Source organism: Rhipicephalus sanguineus, chromosome 4 (genome assembly GCF_013339695.2).
Source record: "Rhipicephalus sanguineus isolate Rsan-2018 chromosome 4, BIME_Rsan_1.4, whole genome shotgun sequence".
NCBI classification, from domain to species: domain Eukaryota; kingdom Metazoa; phylum Arthropoda; class Arachnida; order Ixodida; family Ixodidae; genus Rhipicephalus; species Rhipicephalus sanguineus.
The window spans coordinates 70,414,787-70,438,092 of record NC_051179.1 but is presented as its reverse complement, the minus strand read 5'-3'; the positions used below and the strand labels follow the sequence as shown (position 1 = coordinate 70,438,092).

At 47.1% G+C, this 23,306-nt stretch overlaps 1 protein-coding gene across 4 annotated transcripts in view; it reads left to right on the top strand.

The window, feature by feature from the left end:
- The first annotated feature begins 1,969 nt into the window (after positions 1-1,969).
- Positions 1,970-23,306, top strand: part of LOC119390208 (paxillin) — an 86,455-nt gene continuing 65,118 nt past the window's right edge. Inside the window, exon 1 of one of the 4 annotated variants that reach the window (XM_037657774.2) lies at positions 1,970-2,364. In XM_037657774.2, coding sequence (XP_037513702.1) covers positions 2,352-2,364 — 13 coding nt within the window. In that variant the 5' untranslated portion in view covers positions 1,970-2,351. Of the gene's footprint in view, positions 2,365-21,185; positions 21,418-23,306 lie in introns of those variants that run through there. The other 3 variants (XM_049414695.1, XM_037657772.2, XM_049414696.1) reach the window with 3 other exon arrangements.

Genomic DNA, 23,306 nt, shown 5'->3' with positions numbered 1-23,306 from the left:
TTTGAGACCCTTGCTTTAAATTCTTTATAACTAAATGTGTATTTACAACAAAAGGCTTGCATTCTGTGTTGCTTGATGTGTGAAAGGATTGTGCTCTTTAATGGACATTTCTCTCTGAAAAGTGTCCATCCGTGTTTCTGGAAGAAAAAAGATGCATCTGATGTATCGGTCATTCCAATCTCCTTCAAAGTATGTATACATTTTCTTCCTGCTTCCGCATAGTGAGCCCTATGGTAGTTCCACTTTTCGAAACCGTAGCAGAACCTCTGCTTAGAAAACGTCAGCACAGCTGTTGCACTGCACTTAATTTATGATATTGCAAGTTTGAAAACTCGTTTCTTTCGGATGTCTTTCCTTCAGCAACAGCCAAAAGTTGCGTGTACCCATGTAATACTGGAGAGCTTGATGAAACGCCAAAATACTGTGCTGTGCCAAAAAAGGTCTAAACCCGCAAACAGAAGCGTCACCCTGCTACAGTTGCTAGGGCTCTGCCATAGCAGTGCTTTGCAGTTACCCTTTGTGTACCCAAATAATCCTCAAAATAGACTTGCAGCACCTTTGTCTGTCTACTCACTAGTGGAGAAGTACTCCTCGCAGCTACTTGGTGATATTTTTATTATCGAGGTTTGTATTTCATCAACAGTCACAACATTAAAGCCTTTCTTTGGCTTGTTGGAAAGCCTCCTGAGCTGTGGATTACTCTCCCCAGATGTTTGGGACTTCCTTGAAGTGTTTGCTCCACTTACAATTTTATTTGCTTCGTATCCATAACAAACTCTCCAAATAGTGTTGAATTTTTCATAAATACTCTTATATAGTTGTAACTACGCATTGCACAGAACTTTGTGCAGGCCTATTGTTCATGTTACTCCAGGATCTTTTTTAATGGTTACTCTTGACCCAAGTCCAAACAACAGTACTGAAGACTGTTATTGAACTCGTCGCAGAATATACTTCCCAACGGGCTGTGTAGGCAACCTATGCCATTTTCTTTTTTTGCCTGAAGTTACATGTTGTTCAGTTCGGACTACTCAGCATTTCAAATGTCAATGTCCTGCTACAATTTTTTTTTGTAAATTGATGCGGTTCTTGTTAAAAGACGAACCAGCAGTTTTTGTTCTCTTTTCTCGTAATAGGTTTGAACTAGGACATAGAAGAAAAAAAGTTGATTACGCAGTCTCCGTTTGCTTTCGTTCCTCAATGTGTGATGCTATTCAGATTCTGGGGAGAAATTGTTGAGCCCTTTCACCAGCATGCTCAGTGTAGCAAGCATTGTGATATTTGTTCCTTTCCTTAATTTGGTTTGCCTTCTTGATGATGGCAAGGACAAAAACAAAGTTATTTAAGCACAAAAGCAAAGCATGTGGTATAACCCGCGGAACGAATGTAAGAAAAAAACTACTCTTAAGACATCTGCGGACGGCCGAAGATGGCCAGCTCTCATTTGGGCCACTTCCAAGAGCACTCGAAGCCACAGAGTACCCCTTTGGGAGGATTTAGCGGCGCCGAAGCGATACATTATTGATACTTCCTAGGTTCAAATAAAAAGATGCAATCTTTACGCGCACACGTGCTGCACCACTCTCTCTCTCTCTACGTGACGTGTATTTGAATCCGTGCCCGGTCGCGCGCTGCGGATTCGTGAGCCGCAATTCGTCACGCTCATCTCCGAAGCCTTCCTTCATTTCTTTTTTCTTTGTCCCCGTATTGGTCGCCGTCGAGTCTTCCGCGTTTACGGCGCCCCATGAGGTCACTCGCATGACCTCAGTCGCGTCGGAGATCCCCCGAAAACTCGTAGTGCGAGAGCGCAGCTCGCCAGAGAACGTCTACACGCTCGCTCGGCGGTCGTTTCCGCGCCGCAGTTCCACAACACTGGGCCGGCGCCGGTGTTGCTTGCTGTTCCGCCGTTCGCCTTGCCTTGCTTGTGTGTCCGTACGCCACTTTCGCTTGCGCGGTCTAGCGTAGCCGTGTAGCAGCTCTCTCCTACCACGCTTTCCCGTGTGCTGGTCGTGTCGGTCCGCAGGCTGTAGGAGGCTGCAAAACGTCGAGCCCGGAACAAGCGAAAGGCAGCTAGTTACCCGCAACGCGGTGGTGAAGTACTTAACAGACAGCTCTACTACGGCAACTACGACCACCGAGCATCCCGCCACACCGGCCTTCCCTCGCTCTCCTAGTGCTTCTCCCTGCCCAGTGGTTTGTCTTGCCTGCATGGGGTGTTCGTGACGCTGTGCCAAGGTAGTTTTTGGAACAACGCACCGGACTGATTCTATTTTTGCGGTGTTCAACCCCTGACTTCGGCGCGCGCGGCCCTCCAAACTCCTACGCCGGCGACACCTCAGCAACGATCCGCGATGGAGGATCTAGGTGAGCAAACCGGCCGTTTTTGACGGTTTCTTCTTTATCCTTTAACTCGACTGGCCCCCGCAGGAGCGGGTGCGTTGGCCTGCGGACACACTGGTTTTCTTCTAGACGAGCGTGCGTCTGGCGCGCGCGCGTTCTTCCGTGCTGCTTTGAGATGTGTACTACGTGACGGCTGTCCGTAGAGCTCGGGCCCCAGCTAGAGGCTTGGCAGGGAGTGCTGTCGCTTTTTGAGTGCACTGCCAAGGCCGCTGAGCGACCTTGTTCAGTGCCACGGCTCACAGGAGCAGCTTGTCGACCACTTCATCGCCCTTGTTCGGTGTCCAAATGATTTATGGCGACCGAATGTTTCTTTATTTTTTTTTTTCAGCGGTGACATAAGCGATCAGTTCATCTGTATCGTTTGCTTTTTATAGCATTCATAACTCGAAACATGTAAAGTAATCGTGCCGAAGTACTAGCTGCTGAAAGATAAAGTGTTGGACTTTATTGTTTACACTGTTTGAAAGGTGCTGCCCTTCGTGTCAGGACCTGTTCGCTCAATTTACTGCGACGATGTGGAGCGTCTCCACCTGTCAGATACATTTTATGATAATCGATCAAGCTGTTTTGACCAGAGGGCATTGAAAACGGTATCGTTTGCGCTACTAGTCGGGCGGCTGCATCCTGAGAAATTGTTGGATTCGATACATGTCTTGACCCTGCTGCTTTTGTTAGCAGTTCACTGCTAAGTAGCACGGCGGTGCAGACAACTTGCGCAAGCGTACCCTTTGCCGTGTGCAAAAGCGCACGGGTCACTTTGAAGATCCCCTTCCCCCATTGCGATAAGACATGATTTTGCGACATCATTGTGTTTTGTACAGGAGAAGCGGCAAACCGAACACAAATGCTGCTACCGTGTCGGAACCAAACAGAGGCATGAAACTTTAATCTCGCGTTCATTAACATTCTATCGGCTATAGTTACCGACGCTGATCATTGTCCTAATGTCCTTAATCACCTGTGCGGTCTCCGAACTCTAGGCCGCTGAAACAGATTTCCAGGAGGTGTCCGCTTTGCTGAGCTCATTGCGTTCTCATTTTATTTGATTCGTCGAGCACGATGTCAGGTTGCGAAAGAGTGAATATTTTCTTGCATTGCTCAAGCGAAATACAATACCGCCCTGAAGCTGAGATGCAACTTTGACTAAAATATATTCGATACGGCGCTCGAACTGTCGCTGTGACTCAATCGTGGCTTGCTCAATGCATATCTTGTCTTAGCTAGATCATACTTCGCGATGCAACCTCGCGTTATTCTCCAAGTACCGTAAATGATGTTATCCTACAAGAGGGTAGTTAGTAGCTTCGTCACTTGTCATGAAAAAGAAGGCCCAACAACTTGTCCGCATAGCCGTTACATGCAGGCGAACTACCATTTGGCTTCCACATTACCAATTTTTCGTGGTCTCATTGTTCTCAAAAGATGGTCGTCGTGACAAACTTCTCTGGGGCTTGGTTAGTTACGGATTTGGGTTCAAAGGGGCAACGTGGTGCTCGAAAAAGATAGCTTTGTCTTGGCTCGAACTCCACGGCTATCAGTAGTCGCGAAGCAACGTCTACACTCAGAGGCCTGAGCCTCTGAATATTTCAAAATCCCCGGAACTTTAAACGTTCTGAAGCTTCCTTCAGCGTTCTTTTTTTTTCCTCCACCATGCTGTCTTTCCCCGGCTTCTGCAAACTGTCGCAGTCGATAATCGGTGCCTTTAAAACAGTGATTAACAAGTTCCTTCCACATCAACGTAATCGTGCATTTCTCTGGAACCGCAACTGTTTCTTGGTACGATATCATTTGCGCACTCGGGCACTTATTTATCTTTATCTGCATCTTATTGTCATCTGAAGTTGTATTTACGGAACTGTAGAGTATATTTGGAGGTAATTTGATAACGCGCGTTCATCTATTTATGACTGTCTATATGCCTGTTTCTAGTATCTGTAGGACTACAGGGATAAAATCTATACCGATTTTTCAGACAACCGAGGGGCGCTTTTGTGTTTTTCGCGTGGCTTATCTGAGTTTTCGTTTCTTTTACGATTTCTTCATCGCCCATTCCGGCATATCAGCTTATGTATACACTGTGTATGTGGCACGAGAATCGTTATTTATTGTCTAAAACTAGTAGATAAAAGAAAAATGCGGATTCTCGACAGCCTGTGCTCTCATCTTTCTCTAAGAGGCACTGCGTTGCCGTTCGGGAACGTCTCCAAGTTTGTGAAACCAAATGCAATTCAGTGATGGGTTCCTTCATCCGTAGCAAGTCTACGAGTAAAGATGCCGTCGTTGATATGGCCTTTTGTGTAAAAACTGCACTGAGGGGAGCGTTTACCGTATTATACGCGATGGCGTCAGACTCGGGGGGGATTTTTATAACCATGAGATGGCACATCGGGCACCTGCTCCCCCCCCCCCCCCCCCCCCCATTTCCGTCCACTATAAACGTTGCATGAAACGACGTAGGACAACAGCAGGCTGCCTATCCCCCACTGTCCAGTCGACGTTACCCTCGTCCGCATCGCCCTCAAAAACAGAAGAAAAAGGGTATTCCACTGGTGAGAATTCAGATGTATCAGTTTACGAGGTGGTCTCAAGGAACGTCAGCTCAGGTCTCGCCTGAAGTCGGAGCGTTTCAGAATACGGCCCTTTCGCTTTATTGCTCTCTTCGCTTTTCACTTAAGTAGCCCAATGTGCTTCAACTTCGAAATTACGATCTAATGTATTCTGTGCGGTCCGTCATTCTGATGGAATGGCTGTTACAAGATGGAGGAATGTTCATAAAGTGAAAGAGAAAAGATTGCCATCTAGCCGGCTGTAGCACACGACTCTGCGAAGGAACCTCGCATGGTGGACCTCCGTGGTATGGACGTATCCAGGGGGCGGCATAGCAGGCACGTCACCCCCCCCCCCCCCCACCCTTCGAAAAGAAATATTTCTGGCTATGAAACTGTGTATGAATTTCTCGGGAAGTACACATCACAGTTAAGGAAATATTCGTCCTTGCACGGGTATCGAACACGGGACCAAGACCTTCTAAGTTTTCACAAATTAACGCAGCTCAGAGAATGAGTGGAGGGGACGGGGTGGTGTGCTCTTTGTTATCGCCTTTGTTTCCTTCACTCTGCATGAGACGTGACGTAGCACGTAGCACACGTCTCACTGAATGGCCTTGATAGCAACCTCTTGTTGTTTGCCCAAGAGCAAGCACTTGACAGGGAGCGTGCTTGAGCCCTCATTGACGGAACTAACAGGGGGCGTGGGGGTCCTGCAGGGATCTGAAGTTTCGGGTACTTCTTATTTTGCTGTGTCGCGGACTTGTCCCCTGGGTGCCGTTGTTTTCCTTTCGTTGTGTTACGAGATGCAAAGAAGACCTTGGCACTGCCAAATGGAAGGTATATCGGTCAAATATCGCCGTGTACTTCCTCTGTAAATCATGCTATAAAAAGAAAAGAGGTACACGAGCATAGCACTGCGCTGTTGTTGCGTACATAACCTCGTTATAACGAATTAGCAGCGGGACCATCAATTAGTTCGGTATATCCGATATTCGTTGTAGCAGTACACACTCTAAGAAAAAATCTAGTATTTGGGGAGTATTTCTGCCACACAGCAATAATCGTCATCTGGCTTGCTCGCGTTTCCTTTCTTGAAAACCCGGCTCTCGTGACTTTCCTATCAAGAATGCTATGTCACGCTGATAACGCGCGCGTCGTTCGTGACCGGGAAGTGCCGGGACCGCGGTGATAACGCGAGGAAAGTACACGAGGTGGATGACGATTATTGTTGTGTGGCAGAAATACTCCCCGAATACTCGATTTTTTTCTTAGCCTGAGTGTAGATAAGAATGGGCTCTACGAAATCGGCAGTCTGGCTCGCGCAATATCCTAGACACAAGAAACGCATTATTCTAGGCTTCAAACCCACTGTGAACGAGGTAATCCTTACCTATTTCCTTGTGGCAATTCAAACTAAGGCCGGAACGCGATAAGGTGAAATTACAACAGAACAAAGTTCGTTTGACGAAACAGGCCTGCGTTCACATTTATTTGAAGAAGGATGTGATCTTCGTCTGGTGGCTTTTCACAGCAGCTCACAACCGCATAAAAAAAAATGGGGTTCGGAATTGTCTTTCAAGATTTATTTTGATTTTTATGCTATAGCATCTTCAGAGTTTCTAGCCTCGGCGCGAACCAAATATTTCTTCGTTACAGCCGATATGACGGCAGCTCTCGCCTTTTCGGTCTCGTTATAAAAGAAATAAATGTCACTGAGATGAAGCGTGACCAACCAAAGTTCCTATTTAGTTCACTATAACCGATAATTCGCTATATCAGTGTTCGTTATAATGAGGTTCAACTGTAGTACAATGGAATCTCGTTGATACGATTCTCAGGGGCATTAAAAATACGAACGTATTATCCGAAAATCGCATTATCCAAAACGGGACCCGAAAGATCACAAACAGTACAAAATTGACACGGAACTTGCTTTTATTAAAGGACTTTAAGATAGTCCGTCACTTTGCGCTGAACTTTTTCTTTTCGATGTCCCGCAGGAAGCTTTTTATTGGAAGTCGTAGAAACGAGTAGCGGTTTCATCACGGAACTCCTCGCGTGCGACAAAGGCTGTGAAACGCGTCTAAAGCTTCGGTTACTGGCCGGCAATCGTAGGAACGACCTCCCGCCTCTTCGTTGTCATCCCTCACGTCTTCAGCGGCAACATGTGCTATGATGATGTCTTGGACAGTGCGTAATTCGCATGTCGCCAGTTGGTCGTCAGACGAGACAAACTCTTCCGGGGTCACGTCGACGTTGAAGTCGCCCCAGTCCGGGATATCAAGTTCGGCGCCGTCGTCTCCATCCCCTGCCCCTCCCCCCTGGCATTGTCAGGCGCACAAAAAAAAAGCCACACTTTTTGAAGTAGTTGATGATTGTTTTTGGTTTGACGCGATACCTCGACACGACATTGCCAAAATTGGAACCACATGAGGTTTTCGGACTTTTCGCGATCGTATTACCCCTATGAGGCGTCGGCCGGGAAGATAAAAAAAAAAAAAATTATGCTGAAAAACGTGTTAAGCGGGATCGTATCAACGAGGTTTCACTGTACCTGTTTCGTCAATCGGATCAAATGAAACAGAAGAGCAAAACGCCTTTCTGTTTACATTGTGGCATGGACGGATCACGTTGAAGACCGGCCTTTGTTTTCGACAGTGTCGCAATTCGTTTGGCGGACGTTGTGTATACCTTATCGCGCGGAAACCAATTTCGCGTCATGGGTTGCTATTGCTCTTCCGATGTTTCACATCCTGCAGAACCGTAGGCATATGCTTTGATCGATACCTGAAACGTAAATAGCTTATTCGTTGGCTTTATTTGGCTCGCATTCGAACTCATTATGTCTTCTACATATGGTGTTACGATTCGTTACCTATACTTTCATTAATGAACAAATAGCTACAGAAAAAATATCATACAAAGTATAATCAAACTACATTCACACACATTGATTAAGGACGCCTTTCTTCGGCCGGGACCACACTATACGGTCTGTATATATAGACCATATTAGTGTCAATCATCTTCATCCCTCAAAACGCGAATATGGTCAAACCACATCCGTATATACTGTTTGCGAGTGCTCCACATCTTTGAGTTTCGTTTTATTCCTTTTTTTGTGTGTGTGTGTGTTTGTCATGCGAGTGTTCGTTAGCCGCTTGAGGGGAGCCTCTTGCTTGTTTATGGGCTGCTGAGATCGGCGAGCCTCCCTTCGCTGCGGGGCGCCGGGGCAGAATAAAGGAGGCAGCCCCACTTTACTGCGCTCTGCTGTTTCCAGTGTGAGAGGATGAGCACGGCTTTGAATTGCTCGAGACAACTCCAGTGCCGCTGGCACGGGGGGGGGTGAAACGCGGCTTTTTGCGCCTTTGTGCCCGGCTCGGTGTTCGACACCAAGTTTCCTCGAATGCGTGGAACTGGGTCCTCGCCGGCTGCCCAGACCATCTGACTTCGTGGAACCATTTGTGTACGTGTGTGTGTGTGTGTGTGCGCGCGCATTTGTGTGCTCGGACCTGTGGCCGTGAAAACGAGAGCAAAAAAGCGCGTGAAGGACGAGAAAGACGGAGAAGCGCGAGCGACGAGAAGAGACAGCGAAGTGCGAGCGATTTGAGCGGTTGTGCGCATGAGACCTTGTGTTATGAGTTTTGCGTTGTAAATAAGTTTTTGATAAATAAATGTAAACTTCATTTTCCGTTTTAACCGTGCGTTGCGTTTTCTATTGTATTTTTATTTTACGGCCCCAGCCATCCTTGACGCTAACAATACGTATGCGTGTGTCGTCATATCCGGGATTAATGAATACATCGTGCGAACCAGGGGCGTAGCCAAGGGGGGTGTTGGGGGGGTTCAAACCCCCCCCGAAATTTTTCAGTTTTGCTTGCGTATATATACATGCACGCATACAAACGCACGCACGAACATACATAAAGTATGGTTGAACCCCCCCCCCCCCCCCCCCGAAAAAAATTTCTGGCTACGCCCCTGGTGCGAACGTTCCTCTCCTAATCTCGAAGACTTGTTCAAAAGCATTGCGCAGTACGATGTAACACGGTCAAACTGTCCTCAAAAGGATAAACTGTTTCTTCTGACCGGTTCGTCAGCGGCGGACGTTGGCCTCGTTGTCGCCTGCGGTGACACTACAAAGAAGGGAATGCCCGGATGACGAAATTTCAGCAATGTGCATATAGTCTGGCTCTTATCCTCCATCGAATCAGCTAAGGCAGTGACTCCTCCGAGTCGAGATAAGCGCGACAAAGCGGCGCTTCGAAGCTCCCGTCAGTACATTATCTTTTGTGGAATGCGTCGAATGTATACATATATAACGGGTGACTCAGAACAGGGGTAGTCGGCTTCTTCGCAACAAGCTCGCTTGCGGCTTGCAGCGGAAATGATTCCTCCGTGTGTCGTGCTCCTGTGGGCATTTCGTCACCCCGCCCGAGTATATAGATATATATATTTAATATACGGTGTTCGTGCGGTTTTCGCTGCTTCCTTTCTTGCGCGTGCGTCAGCTTTTGACAGAAATCGAATGACGCGTCGCGCCGACTAACACCGTTGCCACCTTTCCCACGTCCGTCGCCGCATTTCATGTATTTGCATATCGAGAGGCGCCCCGGTTATTCCGTTCCGTCCGTCACGAAACACGGCCAAGTCAAGCGTGCCAAGTCCCGTTTGTGAAACGTATACGCGCTCGACGTCGTATGTGATTCGAGAGTCAAAATGCTTGTACAGGCATACGCTCAATGTCGGCCAATGTCGTGCACTGAACTTTGCCAAGGCTGCATCATCATATATCATCATTCTTCATCGCTCTTTTTTTTTTTTTTAAGCAGAGTAGCACGTAGCGTACACTAGCTCAGGCCGAACTCATCGCCTTCTTCTAATAAATTCTCTCGCACTGTCTTGCCAAGGCTGCAGGGATGATATATAAGAACGGAATAGAATCGGACAAAATGAATCTTTGCATTACCCAGTTATCTTCTGGTCACTGAAGAGAAGCAACATTTTGCTTGACTTGTACTTCAGAGGTTACGGTAACAATTATATACATTTACTGGAAGAATTTCAATGGTTTGTGGAACACTTAAACCCGACACGGAGTCTTCATTCCATCTTGTTCTTGTTTCTCACCAGCTCATGCCCGCTACGGGAAATTGGCTAAGAGGCAGGCGGTTTTAATGTTCCGTTTATTAATTTTCTTACTCGTGACTTCCTCTTGTTTTGCTTCCCATCCACAGATGTTACCTTGCAGACCAGTTACTTGCGATGCTGATGATGCGATGCTTTGACTTGCGATGCGGTGATGCGATGCGATAACTTGCGATGCTATTTGGCCTTTCCACTTTTATTTTAACTCGTAACAATGTATACATATATGGTAAATGCTCACGTTACATTATGATAGTTCGTCAGCCATGGTATAGTGTTTGTGAGTTTATCGTAATTAGCCTAACCCTCATGATTGTGGCGTCGCGTGTTTGCGCTTGTGTTGATTATGTTTATAACGGAGAGCTGAGCTAGTTGGGAAGTATTCATGTTAAAGAGACAGGGCTTGCAAACACGGACACAAGATGAGAAGTCGGGCGTTTGTGGTTTCTTCGCTTCCCTCTTTTGTGTCCGTGTTTGCACGCCCTGTCTCTTTAATATGTTTTTAATCTTTCTAAATTTTCGAGCGGTGATATTTCCATTAACACGTTGAACAATGCATTGAGTTTCTGCATTCGGGCTTAATGGTAGTGAATTGTTGCGCTGGTACGCGTTTTGCAGAAGATGATAAATTTACAGGGTTACACTCCGTCTGAAACCGAAAGGGCAATAATAAATCGATGTGATGCCTATCATTCTGACCACAATCGCCGAGCGACCATACGCTTCCTCATACCCCAGCGCCAATTATACAGTTATAATTTTCAGCCGTTTGAAACAAAGCATCCTTGTCGAGATATGTGACAATTTTTCGCCTTTATGAGCTCTTCAAGTATAAACGCACAAAACGCGGCCAAGTGATGCTCCTTAATGTACGCAGTATCTTAAAAACATAACTTTTAAAATAAGTCATGAACCGGTACAAACCCTAGGTATACTAAAGATATATGTCGGAAACGCGTATCAGCATAGAACTTTAAGCAGCATAGAGTTAGTGAACATAGCAATGTTTTGTTTATACGCATGGTAGATGGTGCTTAGCTTAGTGCAATGTGCTGTTTTAGTTTTCCCTGCTTTTTTGTGTTTTATTCAAAAAAACGGGTAGGTGCTGTAGCCGCAGTAGCTTTGTACGCACAGTGAACCCTTTATTATTTCCACAAACCCGTTCCCACTGAAGAAACACGAAACATTTATTATGCCTGAAGGCAGGCTTTCGAATTAAAAGGAAGAAGCTGCAGATGCTACGACAGAATCAACGGAAGACCAAAAAACAAAGTGCGGAACTGGTCTTATATAGCCTGTCGAGCTCGGTCCACCGTTTTTTCCTGTTCAATAGGAACTGGCCGAAAAAAAAAAAAAAAGAGAAGCCGCAGGTGTGTGTTCGTTTGTCTAGGGGTCCGACAGAGAGTCATTATTTGCTCTTTTTTTTTAATCTTTTCGGTGGCGCTCCGGCTGCGATAGGCTGTGTAAACAGCGGTGGCTGGCTGGACGGGTTTCTGTACACTCGGCAGCACATCATACGACGACCGATGCTCACTGCGGAGGAAGCCTCGTGTATTGGCACCGGCTTGTGCAAGCGAATGCATGCGTGCAGACGGGGTCTTGCATCCCCGCACTCCTAAAGCTCCGTTACATCCTCCTCGTCGTTCCATCTTTTCTCTTTCTTTTCTTTCTTTTTAAACGCGTGTTTTGCTGGGGCGTGTCAGTCAGTTCATAGGCCTGATGGATGGATTGTTGACTGACGATCGGTAGATGACTTGGGCCAGAGGCGGCCATGTCTTCCTAGAAAGAAAGAAAGAAAGAAAGAAAGAAAGAAAGAAAGAAAGAAACCAGGGAGGGCGCTGCGCAGGTTCTTCTTCTGTCCCTTGTCTTGTCGTTAGAAGAGGCCACGCTCGCAAGGGTTCTTTTAAAATCGTCTGGTTCCCCCCGTGCCGTCTGTTCTCCTTCTGTTTGTTTTCGTTAGTCTGCATGCCGCGGGGCTGTCGAAATAACTCGCTTTACGATTGTTTATGACGAAGTATATATACTCATACTGCTGATGACGACCGACGCGAGTGTTTTTTTTTTTTTTTTTCATTTCCTAGGGCGAATGTCGGGAGGTTTTAAATTTAAAAGCGGAATTGCTTTCCCTCCGACACTTTATTATTATTATGATTATTGTTTTGTTCCGCTGATCACTGGCGGCGACGTCTACGCTATGCGAAGGCTGCAGACAGCTGACACGAACAAAATTCGAGAGAGAAAAGAAAGGAGGGGGCCTGAACTTATGTTTGTTTTGCACTACAGGGATTCCAACCGCACCGTCCGTTTCGAAATGGGCACTTCGTTAACGACGCTTGCGACAGCGCGCGTGGTGGCGCCATTGCGAAAGACCTAGCTGCTACTGTGCAGACGAGGCCTAGACGTTTCTTGTGTTTTGAAATTGCAGTTTTTCTTTGTTTCATTTCTCTGTAGTCGCCTTCGCATTTTTGCGAGGCAGTCGCCTGGCGAGACGTTGCACCGTTTAAAAAAATGATGTACGTAGAAAAAAAAAAAAAAAGCTGACTTCGTGACCAGACGGTCTGCTTGTACGAACGAGACGCTCTCTCTTGACAGTGCATACGGAAAGCTCGAGCCTCGATGGTCATATTCTTGCACTTAGCGAATCCTTCGAGCAAGCTTTCTCCTTTGTTTGCTCACGCGCGCGTGTGTATTGTTTGCACAAATGACCTGACACTTTGAACACTTTCGGTTCTCTTTTTAGCACTTGTGGTAACTTGAAGGCTTAGACGCGGTGTACACCGCGTTTTCGCGTGTTCTAACTCGCCGCCGACTTCGAGAACGGGCTAGTTTAAGGGGGCACTAAATACTAAAGGTAATTCGATTTAACGTGGTAAAGTATTATTTTAAAACTCATTTTCTTGTTCATTTTGACGTAAATGTGAGGATTGCTTTACAGTGGAGTAAATGAATGACTAGCCCCCCCCCCTCCCCCCCCCCCTCGTTCTATATTGGTTCTCTGGATTTGACCCTCAAATCTGAGCGATCAGCATACATGTCCCTGTGATGTCACGGATTTCAGTGTATCTTCTTGCATCCGTGCTCTGTTCTGACTGTGGAAAGTTCTCGAAACCTGCTAGGATCGAGCTCTTCGAGGATGTGTCGTGATTCTATATATACTTTGTCATTAAAATACTACATCTGTAAGCCCTGCTTTTCGCTGCCTTTCTGACTTGCCAATCATGCTCTAAAACCGGTAAAAGTGGTCGTTTTGCTATTTCGAAAGCGCGGTTTACTAATAGAACTAAACTTAATACGACTGATGTCCTTGACGTTTCTGAGTTTTTATTACTCGACGTCTTCTTTGGGACCCGGGCAAGTTGCTTTTAAAACAAAGTCTACCGCTCTTTGTTTTTTACCTCTTTGACTTGGGAAAAAAAAAAAAATCTGCTGTCTATAGTTTCGAGTTCTCGGAAAGTATGCACAGGTGCATGTACGAGAGGAAGCGAGGCCGAAGTTTCCTTTTTAAGAAAGCAGGTGGGAACAAGAACAGCAATTAACTCATTCATAATGTCTATTCAGCTCGAGGAAAACTGGTCTCCACTCGTTAAAGCTCAAACCGGTCACCAAGGTCTGCATCGTGTTAGCGCCTCCCTTCGCTGCTGCACACGCAGTTTCGTAACCGAGATGATTGAAGGGTCGTGTTAGCTGGTTCTTTCTCTCTCTCTCTTTTTGTCCAGCGCTTCCGTCGCCGACACGCACACAGTGTGACACCATCTGTGCGAGCTAATGCAATATCTGGGTTTCCCGAGCGTTCCCAGCGCTCACCGAGGTTATATAGTATAACGCATTCACGAGTATCTGTATAGTCTTGTCTATCAACGGGACGAACGTCATTTCAACGCGCCTGTCCATGTCGTACGCCCACGACTCCCTTTCATAAGTTTCTCCACAACCCGTCACTTTCACGTATCTCTATTGCGTCAGGATCGAGCGTCAACATGCGTACAGGTACATAGCGCAGCGTGGCGTGAACGCGTAGCGCTTGCGTAACAGCGATACGCGCGTCGCGTTAATTGCACGCGCCAGCCGAAACGTGCTGCTGGTGTTGTTGCTGCCCTGGTTTGCTCTCTCTCTCTCTCTCTCTCTCTCTCTCTTTTCTTCTCTCTCTGCTTCGTTTTATCACCTTTGTTTGCTTCATATTCTTACGCTGATATCGTGACCTTCGCGCTTCGATGCGCGCGCCGTCGTGTCACCGCGAACGGTGGTCGCACGGCCAAAGGACGAAGGAGCTGTAGCGCTAGAGAAAGCCTCCTTTGATTAATGACCCGCGTAATGGACTTGCCGAAGTTTCCGATATAGTAGCGTCGAAATCTGGCACGGTGACAAACGATTGGCAGGGGAGCAAGAAAGGCCACGGAACGGGTCTTGCGAGCAGTTCCCATATTTCTGTGTATAGCACGGAAACACGCACACACGACAGTGCTATAGGCTAAAAACGACCAGAACTCGCTGGTTATTATATATATGTAGGCCATATATCCTATGCGCGGACTTTCACGGTTATGCTTGGCGCGTTAATAGTCTCTCGTTTTTCTTTCCTTGTTTCCACTCTTTATTTTTTCTTTACTGAATTGGTGTGTGCAAGCACTGTGCGTTTGTCAATAGGGCGTAAAAAGTGTAGACACTGTTGTCGTGACAGAAACCATGCGCAACAACAGACAAGCCCCAACGCGGCGATCATAAACTTTAAACTTGTTACGATACCCAAACTGCCATTGAAAGGGGGGGGGGGGTATTGTCGTAATTTGACACCATGAGTGATCTAATTATGGTATGCACAAATTTCGGACACCTACGAAGCTCCGGTGATCTAACCAAAAGCGGCGTATGCGTCGTGGCACGGCAGTTTTTATCACATATTACATATCATGTATATCATATCGTGGTAAGGATGCACGTGTAGGCAACACAGGTATCGCTGCGCGTATTTCATCGTCCTACACATAGATCGAGAGACATACGCACAGACCGGAGTTCTTTCTCACCAAGTACAGTTGACGAACCTCGCACTTGCTGCAACAGCTCATGGGCGCATGCCCGTCAGAGTGTATAGTTGTATGTAGGCTTCACGTGTGACCACGTTCTCTAATTTCAATATTTTTATTTAACTGTTCAGTGCCCCTGTACTAGCACAAAATGTTCGGGGTTATAAACTATGTTGAAGAACGTTAGGAATGTTAAACATCTTGTCTTTCTGCCACCGTGTCTCACGTCGCTTATTTTGCAGAATTGTAGCCGTTGCTCTCGAAGCCATGTGCAGGTCCGTACACAGAATGATTAAACAACGGAAGTCACCACGTGGGTGACAGCTCAGTGCCCATAGCTTGATGAGCTCGCGTATACAAGCAACGTGATACGTGCGTAGGTGCGTCGTCAACGGTTCGAACCCCACTGCTCGACGGACATCGAAAAGCTTTTATATTGCGCGGCGCTAACTTTTCTGTGTGCAATTCTTCGTGCATACCAGAAAGCTATTCGCGTAATAGGTATCCGCATATACGGCTAACGCCGCGAATAAGATAAGTATATGCATGCTCTCCATAATTTTTATTCCGCGCGCGCGTTAATCAAAAATCTGTACCGAGACTTCGAAGCGGTGACACACTTAAGGCCTGAACACACGTACGCGTTGCAGCGCGTCAGCGCATGACTTTTTGACGCGGCGTCGCGCCCTCTCCCTATCGAGAGAGAGGGCGCGCGGCTACGCGAAGCGGCGCGCCCTCTTTCTCCATAGAGAGAGGGCGTGACGCCGCGTCAGAAAGTCACGCGCTGACGCGCTGCAACGCGTACGTGTGTTCAGGCCTTTACGGCAACCGGGACTCGCACTCTAGGTCAAGCATATGAAAGAAATGCGCAATGTGTGCAAAATGTTCCGCTGTTAGCTGCGTCGTATAGCGTGAACCCGTCGTCTTACCTTGGGCGTGCCCTGGGACACAGACTGGCCCCGAAAACGCACTCCGCAGTGTAAATAACTGGCTAAACATATATATATATATACGGCTGAGAGCAGATGCCGTTGTATATGCAGGTTGACAAGCGCACGACATTGGACTCCCGGGACGTTTAAGTGGACGCAGGACAAGCGCCGGCTCGCTACTAAAGTTTATTCGTATGCATATATACAGCACACACATAAAGAAGGGAAGGATATGCGCAGACCACACATCGCATCAATAAAGGCCATGGACGTCAGTCATCTTGCAGTGCTTACAAAAGCTAGAGCAGTTTTTTTCCAAACAAACTTCTGTATCGTTGCTGCATAACAATACAGAAGTTTCACTGGCACGAATCTTCTCATTCTTATACGCTTCCATTAACTCGCGTGCAAGTGTGCCAGTTAATGCGCAAAGTCCGCGTGCTATATGTATATAGAAACGTATGCCTGGCCACATCTCCATGGACCATGTGTGGATACTTGCTCATACTGTACAACTGAAGCGTCCGCGGCTACCATCAAGCACTTGTGGACGTGCCCTGGCCTGAACCAGATACTATGGCGCTACCTGAAAACAAGTGGGCCTTCATCCAACGAGACCGCCGGCCTATAATTCGTGGCTCTATGGGCCCAACCATAGGGTACTGTTGATGTATACATCGCGGAAACCGGCCTCCATTTATATATTTAATTGCGTATGCCGTTGCGCAAACATTCGAATTAAAAAAGAAAAAGCACAGGCTCGCAGGCACAGGGCTGATTACAATGTGCCGGTAAACGAGTTTCGGCTTTAGAGTAGAACCTCGTTATAACGAACACTGATACAGCGATTTATCGGTTATAGCGAACTAAATATGAATTTGGGTTGGTCAGACTTTATTTCAGTGACATTTATTCTTTTTATAACGAAACCGAAAACACGACAGGCGCCGCGATATCGGCTGTAACGAAGAAAAATTGGTTCAAACGCGAGGCTCAAAACTCGAAAGGTATATCCATAAAGAGCAAAATGAATATTGAAAGACAAATCACAACCACTTTAGTGCACGGTGCGTAGTGCGCAGTGCTATGAATAGCCACCAGGCAAAGATCACATCCTTCTTAAAACAAGTTTGAATATATGCCTGTTTGTCAAACTGACTTTGTTCTGTTGTAATTTGACCTTCTCCATGTTTCTGGTCGCTCGAAATGCCCAGGTCGCGGGATCGAATCCCGGCCGCGGTGGCGGCATTTTCGATGAAGGCGAGAATGCTCGAGCCGTTGGTGCTCGTTAAAGAACCCCAGGCGGTCAAAATTTCCGGAGCCCTCCAATACGGCGTCTCTCGTATATTATTATTATTATTATTATTATTATTATTATTATTATTATTAGTAGTAGTAGTAGTAGTAGTAGTAGTTAGTAGTTAGTAGTAGTAGTAGTAGTTCGAAATGCCACAAGTAGACATGTATTAATGAGAACTAACAGACAATAACGCCAAGGAAAGTATAGGGGGTGTGATCTGTAGTATTTAGAATATAAATGTGAAGAAAGTAAAGTGGACGAAAAGATGACTTGCCGCCGGCAGGGACCGAACCTGCGACCTTCGAATAACGCGTCCGATGCTCTACCACTGAGCTACGGCGGCGGTCATCCTCCCGTCCACTTTGTGGTGTATATATGTTGATTTAAACTAGGAGTGTTAGTCAGCGCCAATCGCAGCCATGGCGGCGAGTGTGGAACACTCTTTTTTGCCTATGGCGTCACGTAGCACGTGACCTTTTTACGAGCTGGCAGCTGACCAATAATCCCTCGCATACTACCTGAAGGCATTAAGTCTGCCAGGACGAGACCCTTGCTATGAATGAAGGAAAGGAGATGATTTCTAAGGGCTCATTTTATCTTTGTTAGACACAATATTAATGAGAACTAACAGACAATAACGCCAAGGAAAGTATAGGGGGTGTGATCTGTAGTATTTAGCATATAAATGTGAAGAAAGTAAAGTGGACGAAAAGATGACTTGCCCGCCGGCAGGGACCGAACCTGCGACCTAACACTCCTAGGTTTAAATCAACATATATACACGGTACACCACAAAGTGGACGGGAGGATGACCGCCGCCGTAGCTCAGTGGTAGAGCATCGGACGCGTTATTCGAAGGTCGCAGGTTCGGTCCCTGCCGGCGGCAAGTTATCTTTTCGTCCACTTTACTTTCTTCACATTATATTCTAAATACTACAGATCACACCCCCTATACTTTCCTTGGCGTTATTGTCTGTTAGTTCTCATTAATATGTGTCTAACAAAGATAAAAACGAGCCCTTAGAAATCATCTCCTTTCCTTCATTCATAGCAAGGGTCTCGTCGGGCAGAACTTAATGCCTTCAGGTAGTATGCGAGGGATTATTGGTCAGCTGCCAGCTCGTAAAAAGGTCACGTGCTACGTGACGCCAATAGGCAAAAAAGAGTGTTCCACACTCGCCGCCATGGCTGCGATTGGCGCTGACTAACACTCCTAGGTTTAAATCAACATATATACACCACAAAGTGGACGGGAGGATGACCGCCGCCGTAGCTCAGTGGTAGAGCATCGGACGCGTTATTCGAAGGTCGCAGGTTCGGTCCCTGCCGGCGGCAAGTCATCTTTTCGTCCACTTTACTTTCTTCACATTTATATTCTAAATACTACAGATCACACCCCCTATACTTTCCTTGGCGTTATTGTCTGTTAGTTCTCATTAATATTGTGTCTAACAAAGATAAAACGAGCCCTTAGAAATCATCTCCTTTCCTTCAAGTAGACATGTAAGGATTACCTCGTCTATAGGCGGTTTTAAGACTGGAATAATAAGTTTTTATAGCTAACATTTTCGCGCGAACCAGACTGCCGATTTGTATGTCTGCTGTTACAATAAATATCGGATATAAGGAGCTAATTTATGGTCCCTATGCTACTTATAACGATCGTTCGGCTGTACTCTTAGTAGGCAGCTCAAGGTGCCTCACTACACTGTCCTGTTCATGTAGTTGTGTGCTTATCAATTATGAAGCAAGTTTCACAGGAACGTGTTCTATTAATGTACACAGTGCATTTCACGAGTTAATGTTCTGCAAATACTATATTCTTTCCCTCTCTCTCTCTCTCTCTCTCTCTCATCTCCTCCCACGCCCACAGCTGCCCGTCTAGCTTACAGATATCAGCTGCTCACATTAGGTAGTTACAGTGTGGTCAGCAGTAAGATTTCTTTTCGCTTCCCTCCTCTTTTGTGCATATAGTTCCCCAAATAAATAGCCTCTTGCAATTACTAGCCTGAAACGGAACTTCCTGCTTATAGATACAATTTAATTTCGTTTTTCGCGCTATCCTACTTGGCAGCCCAGACTTTCTTTTTTTTTTTTTAGATAATTGCGCGATCTATACCCCCTACAATCAAACAGTATAATGACACTGTCTATTTAGTGACCTATATTTTCCACCGTTTCGTCTGGTGCATCTGTCTCGGCTGCTGCCTGCAAGCTGTCGTTTCGTGCACGGAAATAGCTTCGTGCTTGCTGTGCTGCTGCGGCCTGTTAGAGAGACGCGTTTTCTCGCTGTCGCGCAATAATAAATCTCACCAGGAACAAAGAAAAGAAAAACTTAAGGAAACCGTGCAGTAACGAGGCCACCGACACGGGCAACGCATGCGCATCCGGTGCAGTGTCTCGCTGCCTTGACAAGTAATTAACCCAATTTAAGCCGCCCATATGTCTCCCGGGTGAAGGAATGAATTACCTCATCATCGTGGTGAGCTCTCACTATACGCAACGAAAAACGCCTCGCGTGCTGTCAATTTCGTGCGAATGGTTGCTGCAGACAAAAAGAAAAGCTGTAGTCGGCTTATCCCCCGGGCTATTCGTGGTCTATTCACTCCTTTTTCGCGAAGAAAGCTTTACTCCAAGCAAGAAATCGAGTATTTGGGAAGTATTTCTGCCACACAACGATAATCGTCATCCACATCGCGTACTTTCCTCGCGTTATCACCGCGGTCCCGGCACTTACCGGCCACGAACGGTGCGCGCGTTATCAGAGTGACATAGCATTCTTGATAGGAAAGTGACGAGAGCCAGGTTTTCAAGAAAGGAAACGCGAGCAAGCCGCATGACGATTATTGTTGTGTGGCAGAAATACTCCCCAAATACTGGATTTTTTCTTAGAGTGTTGATTTGTTAGGTACACAAACAACGAGCACGGCGAAGCAGTGTACACACGCATACCTGTTTCTTGCGGCCGTATACCCAATGCGATATCGGCGTAATGCGTCCATCGTCGTGGCACGCCTGCAGCCGTGGCGTTTGTTGTATGACAGCCTTTTTCTGAGGGTCCGGTGCTCGCTCCAATTTATCCATACGCGTACAGGCGATCGGGCTGCATCCAATGCCTCTTCTACGCAGTAGGCAAACATGTATTCATCACCCTGTTGTACGCAGGGCTCATAAACACGTTTTCGGCATATTGGCAGTCACGTGGCGCAATCGGCGTGGGTCGCGCTCGATGTCCTTGCTTATACTACGCACGCGCAGACGTCGCACACAAACAACTTTCGCATGTCACACAAATGCGTGGTGTTTCCCCGGCCTGGGAACTGGTGTAGTATACATATAAGTTCGTGTGAATGCGACACTCTCCCCCTTTCTTTCTTTTTTTTTTTTTTTTTACCTTGGTTACGGGGTCGTCCGCAGTAGCCAATCCTCAGACGCGTACGCGTGAGGCGCGCAGCGGTTTCGACGGCCGCCTTTCCATTCATCCAAATAAGGTTGCGGCTTCGTCGGCAACGTCTGTCGTGGATCGCGGCGGGCGTGGGTCGGGAGCCCACACCTCCAAACCTGCGTAGCAAGAAGCTATGGAGGTCTAGGGGTGCGGAGGTGATACCCTGGATCCCAAGGCTTTCTTCATTTCTGTATTTTATTGCTTTCTTGCGTACGCGCGCTTGCCGCGTTTGTTTTCTCTCCTCGCTGTTTTTGCGCACGGCACAGATTTTTGTGTTGGCGACGTTTGATTGCGGCGATCCCTCGCCTCCGCTATACTAGCTCAGGCATCTCCAATCCGCAGCGTTCTCTTAGTGTGCCCTCCTGCTTTTGTGCGAGTTCTCCGCGTTTCTGCGTACACCGTGTGGATCGTATAGTATACTTGAATCGGCGAGCTATACTGTTGTGTATACAGAGTTTTGTTGTGACTCTACGGGCTCCAGTGCTTCGAGTTTGACGTTCCATCTGTCTCGGGATTGACAAAGACGACAGAGAGGTGTCCACCATGACGATGGTAGCGCACATCACCTACACCCGAGAGGTGGAGGAGAAGGAAGAAGTGGAGCGCATTGCGCCGCGCAGTGAGTTCAAAACTCTTTCGACGTACATATGTGGTGAACAGCTAGCCTGTAGAGTATATGCGAAGAAATTATTCATTAGCAGTACGGCGCCTCAGCGTGATCAGACTCGTTGCTTTGGAATCTCGGTCGCGATAACGACGTGCATCTCAGACCGCGGGCAATCGCACGAGCATGGTGACTGCCGCAGCAATCTTGACTATAACGGTTTGTCTCGCCTGTGACCGTGTCTACATGTGGCGGTATATATCGGTTTCATTGTTTACTCTCAATGAAATGTTCAGTGTCATGTTATATATTCGACTGTATATATACCAGCTCGACAGGATTAAGGCAGCGCATTAAAGAACCCCTGGTGGTCGATATTCCCGTAGCCCTCCACTGCGGCGTCCCTCAGTCATATCCTGGTCTTGGGACGTAAAACTCCGACAATTATGATTAAGGGCAACTGCATACACACGCCGCAATGGCTGTGGCGTTCAGGTGCTGGGCTCGATGTCGCGTGTTCCTTTCCATGGTCGGCGGCTGCGGCAGCATTTTGATGAGTACCAACGCAATAATGATCGTGCACTGTGCTTTAAGTGCACGGTACAGAAACCTACGCGGTTAAAGTTACTTTGCTGACCTCCACTATACGGCATCCCTCGTAATTCACATGCGCTGTTATCACCGGGACTTCGCAGAATAGGCTGCCTCTGTTTAAAAAAGAAAATAACAAAAGCAACGACGCTGGGGTGTGCAGTGTATCGTTGCCTTGAGACAAAATCGTAAATTCGTAATGGAACCGAGTCCAATCAGCGCTTAAGGCGGGGTGAAGTAATGATGGCAGAATCGGCCTTCTCTGTTCTAATAATGTAACAATGCCAGCCCACTTCGGCGGACTTCACCAGCCACGGTGGTCTAGTGGTGTATGGTGCTCGACTGCTGACTCAAGGTCGCAGGATCGAATCCCGGCCGCGGTGGCCGCATTTCGATGGATGCGCACGTTAAATAACTCCAGGTGGTGGAAATTTCCGGAGCCTTTCACTACAGCGTCCCTCATAATCATATCGTGGTTTTGGGACGTAAAATCCGAACACATCCGGCGCACATCGGTATGGATCGAACCATAGGGTGCGCACATGTATCCTAAATTTTTCTGCGGGAAAATAGGAAAGATACTCGTCTTGTAAGAGAATTCAGCGGCGGTGTATGTAACGCGATCGGCATGAGTTTGACATTCTTTGAAGAGATTGTTCTTGTACACCTTGTGGGCTTAGGTTTCCTGCCTTGTCGCTTAGTTCGAACGACTTGGAATTCATCACACGCATACGTTCTGCTAACACTCACTCACTCACTCACTCACTCACTCACTCACTCACTCACTCACTCACTCACTCACTCACTCACTCACTCACTCACTCACTCACTCACTCACTCACTCACTCACTCACTCACTCACTCACTCACTCACTCACCGTAATTATAATTAACGTTAATGTATAATATTTCGCATCCATGAAACACTCAGTGTGAGCACCGCTCACCGCAGAATTTATAAACTCAGATCGATGTCATTTAGGTCGTACGCCGCAGCATAATGTCTCATGACGTCAGACCAGTGGGCGAGCTGTGATAGCGTCCCTCATAACATGGCTGCACGCTTGAGTGTTTTCGTATAAGCGCGCCAGTTTGCGGGTTCGTCGTGCTTCGGAAACCAAAAGTGCACTGTTCACGTGTTCTTGCCAACTGCTTTCTGCTTTTCTGACTATTATATCTCTCTATTTCGCACGCACGCACGCACGCACGCACGCACGCACGCACGCACGCACACAACACACACACACACACACACACACACCCACACACACACACACACCACACACACACACACTCCGTCAGGCTATCACCGC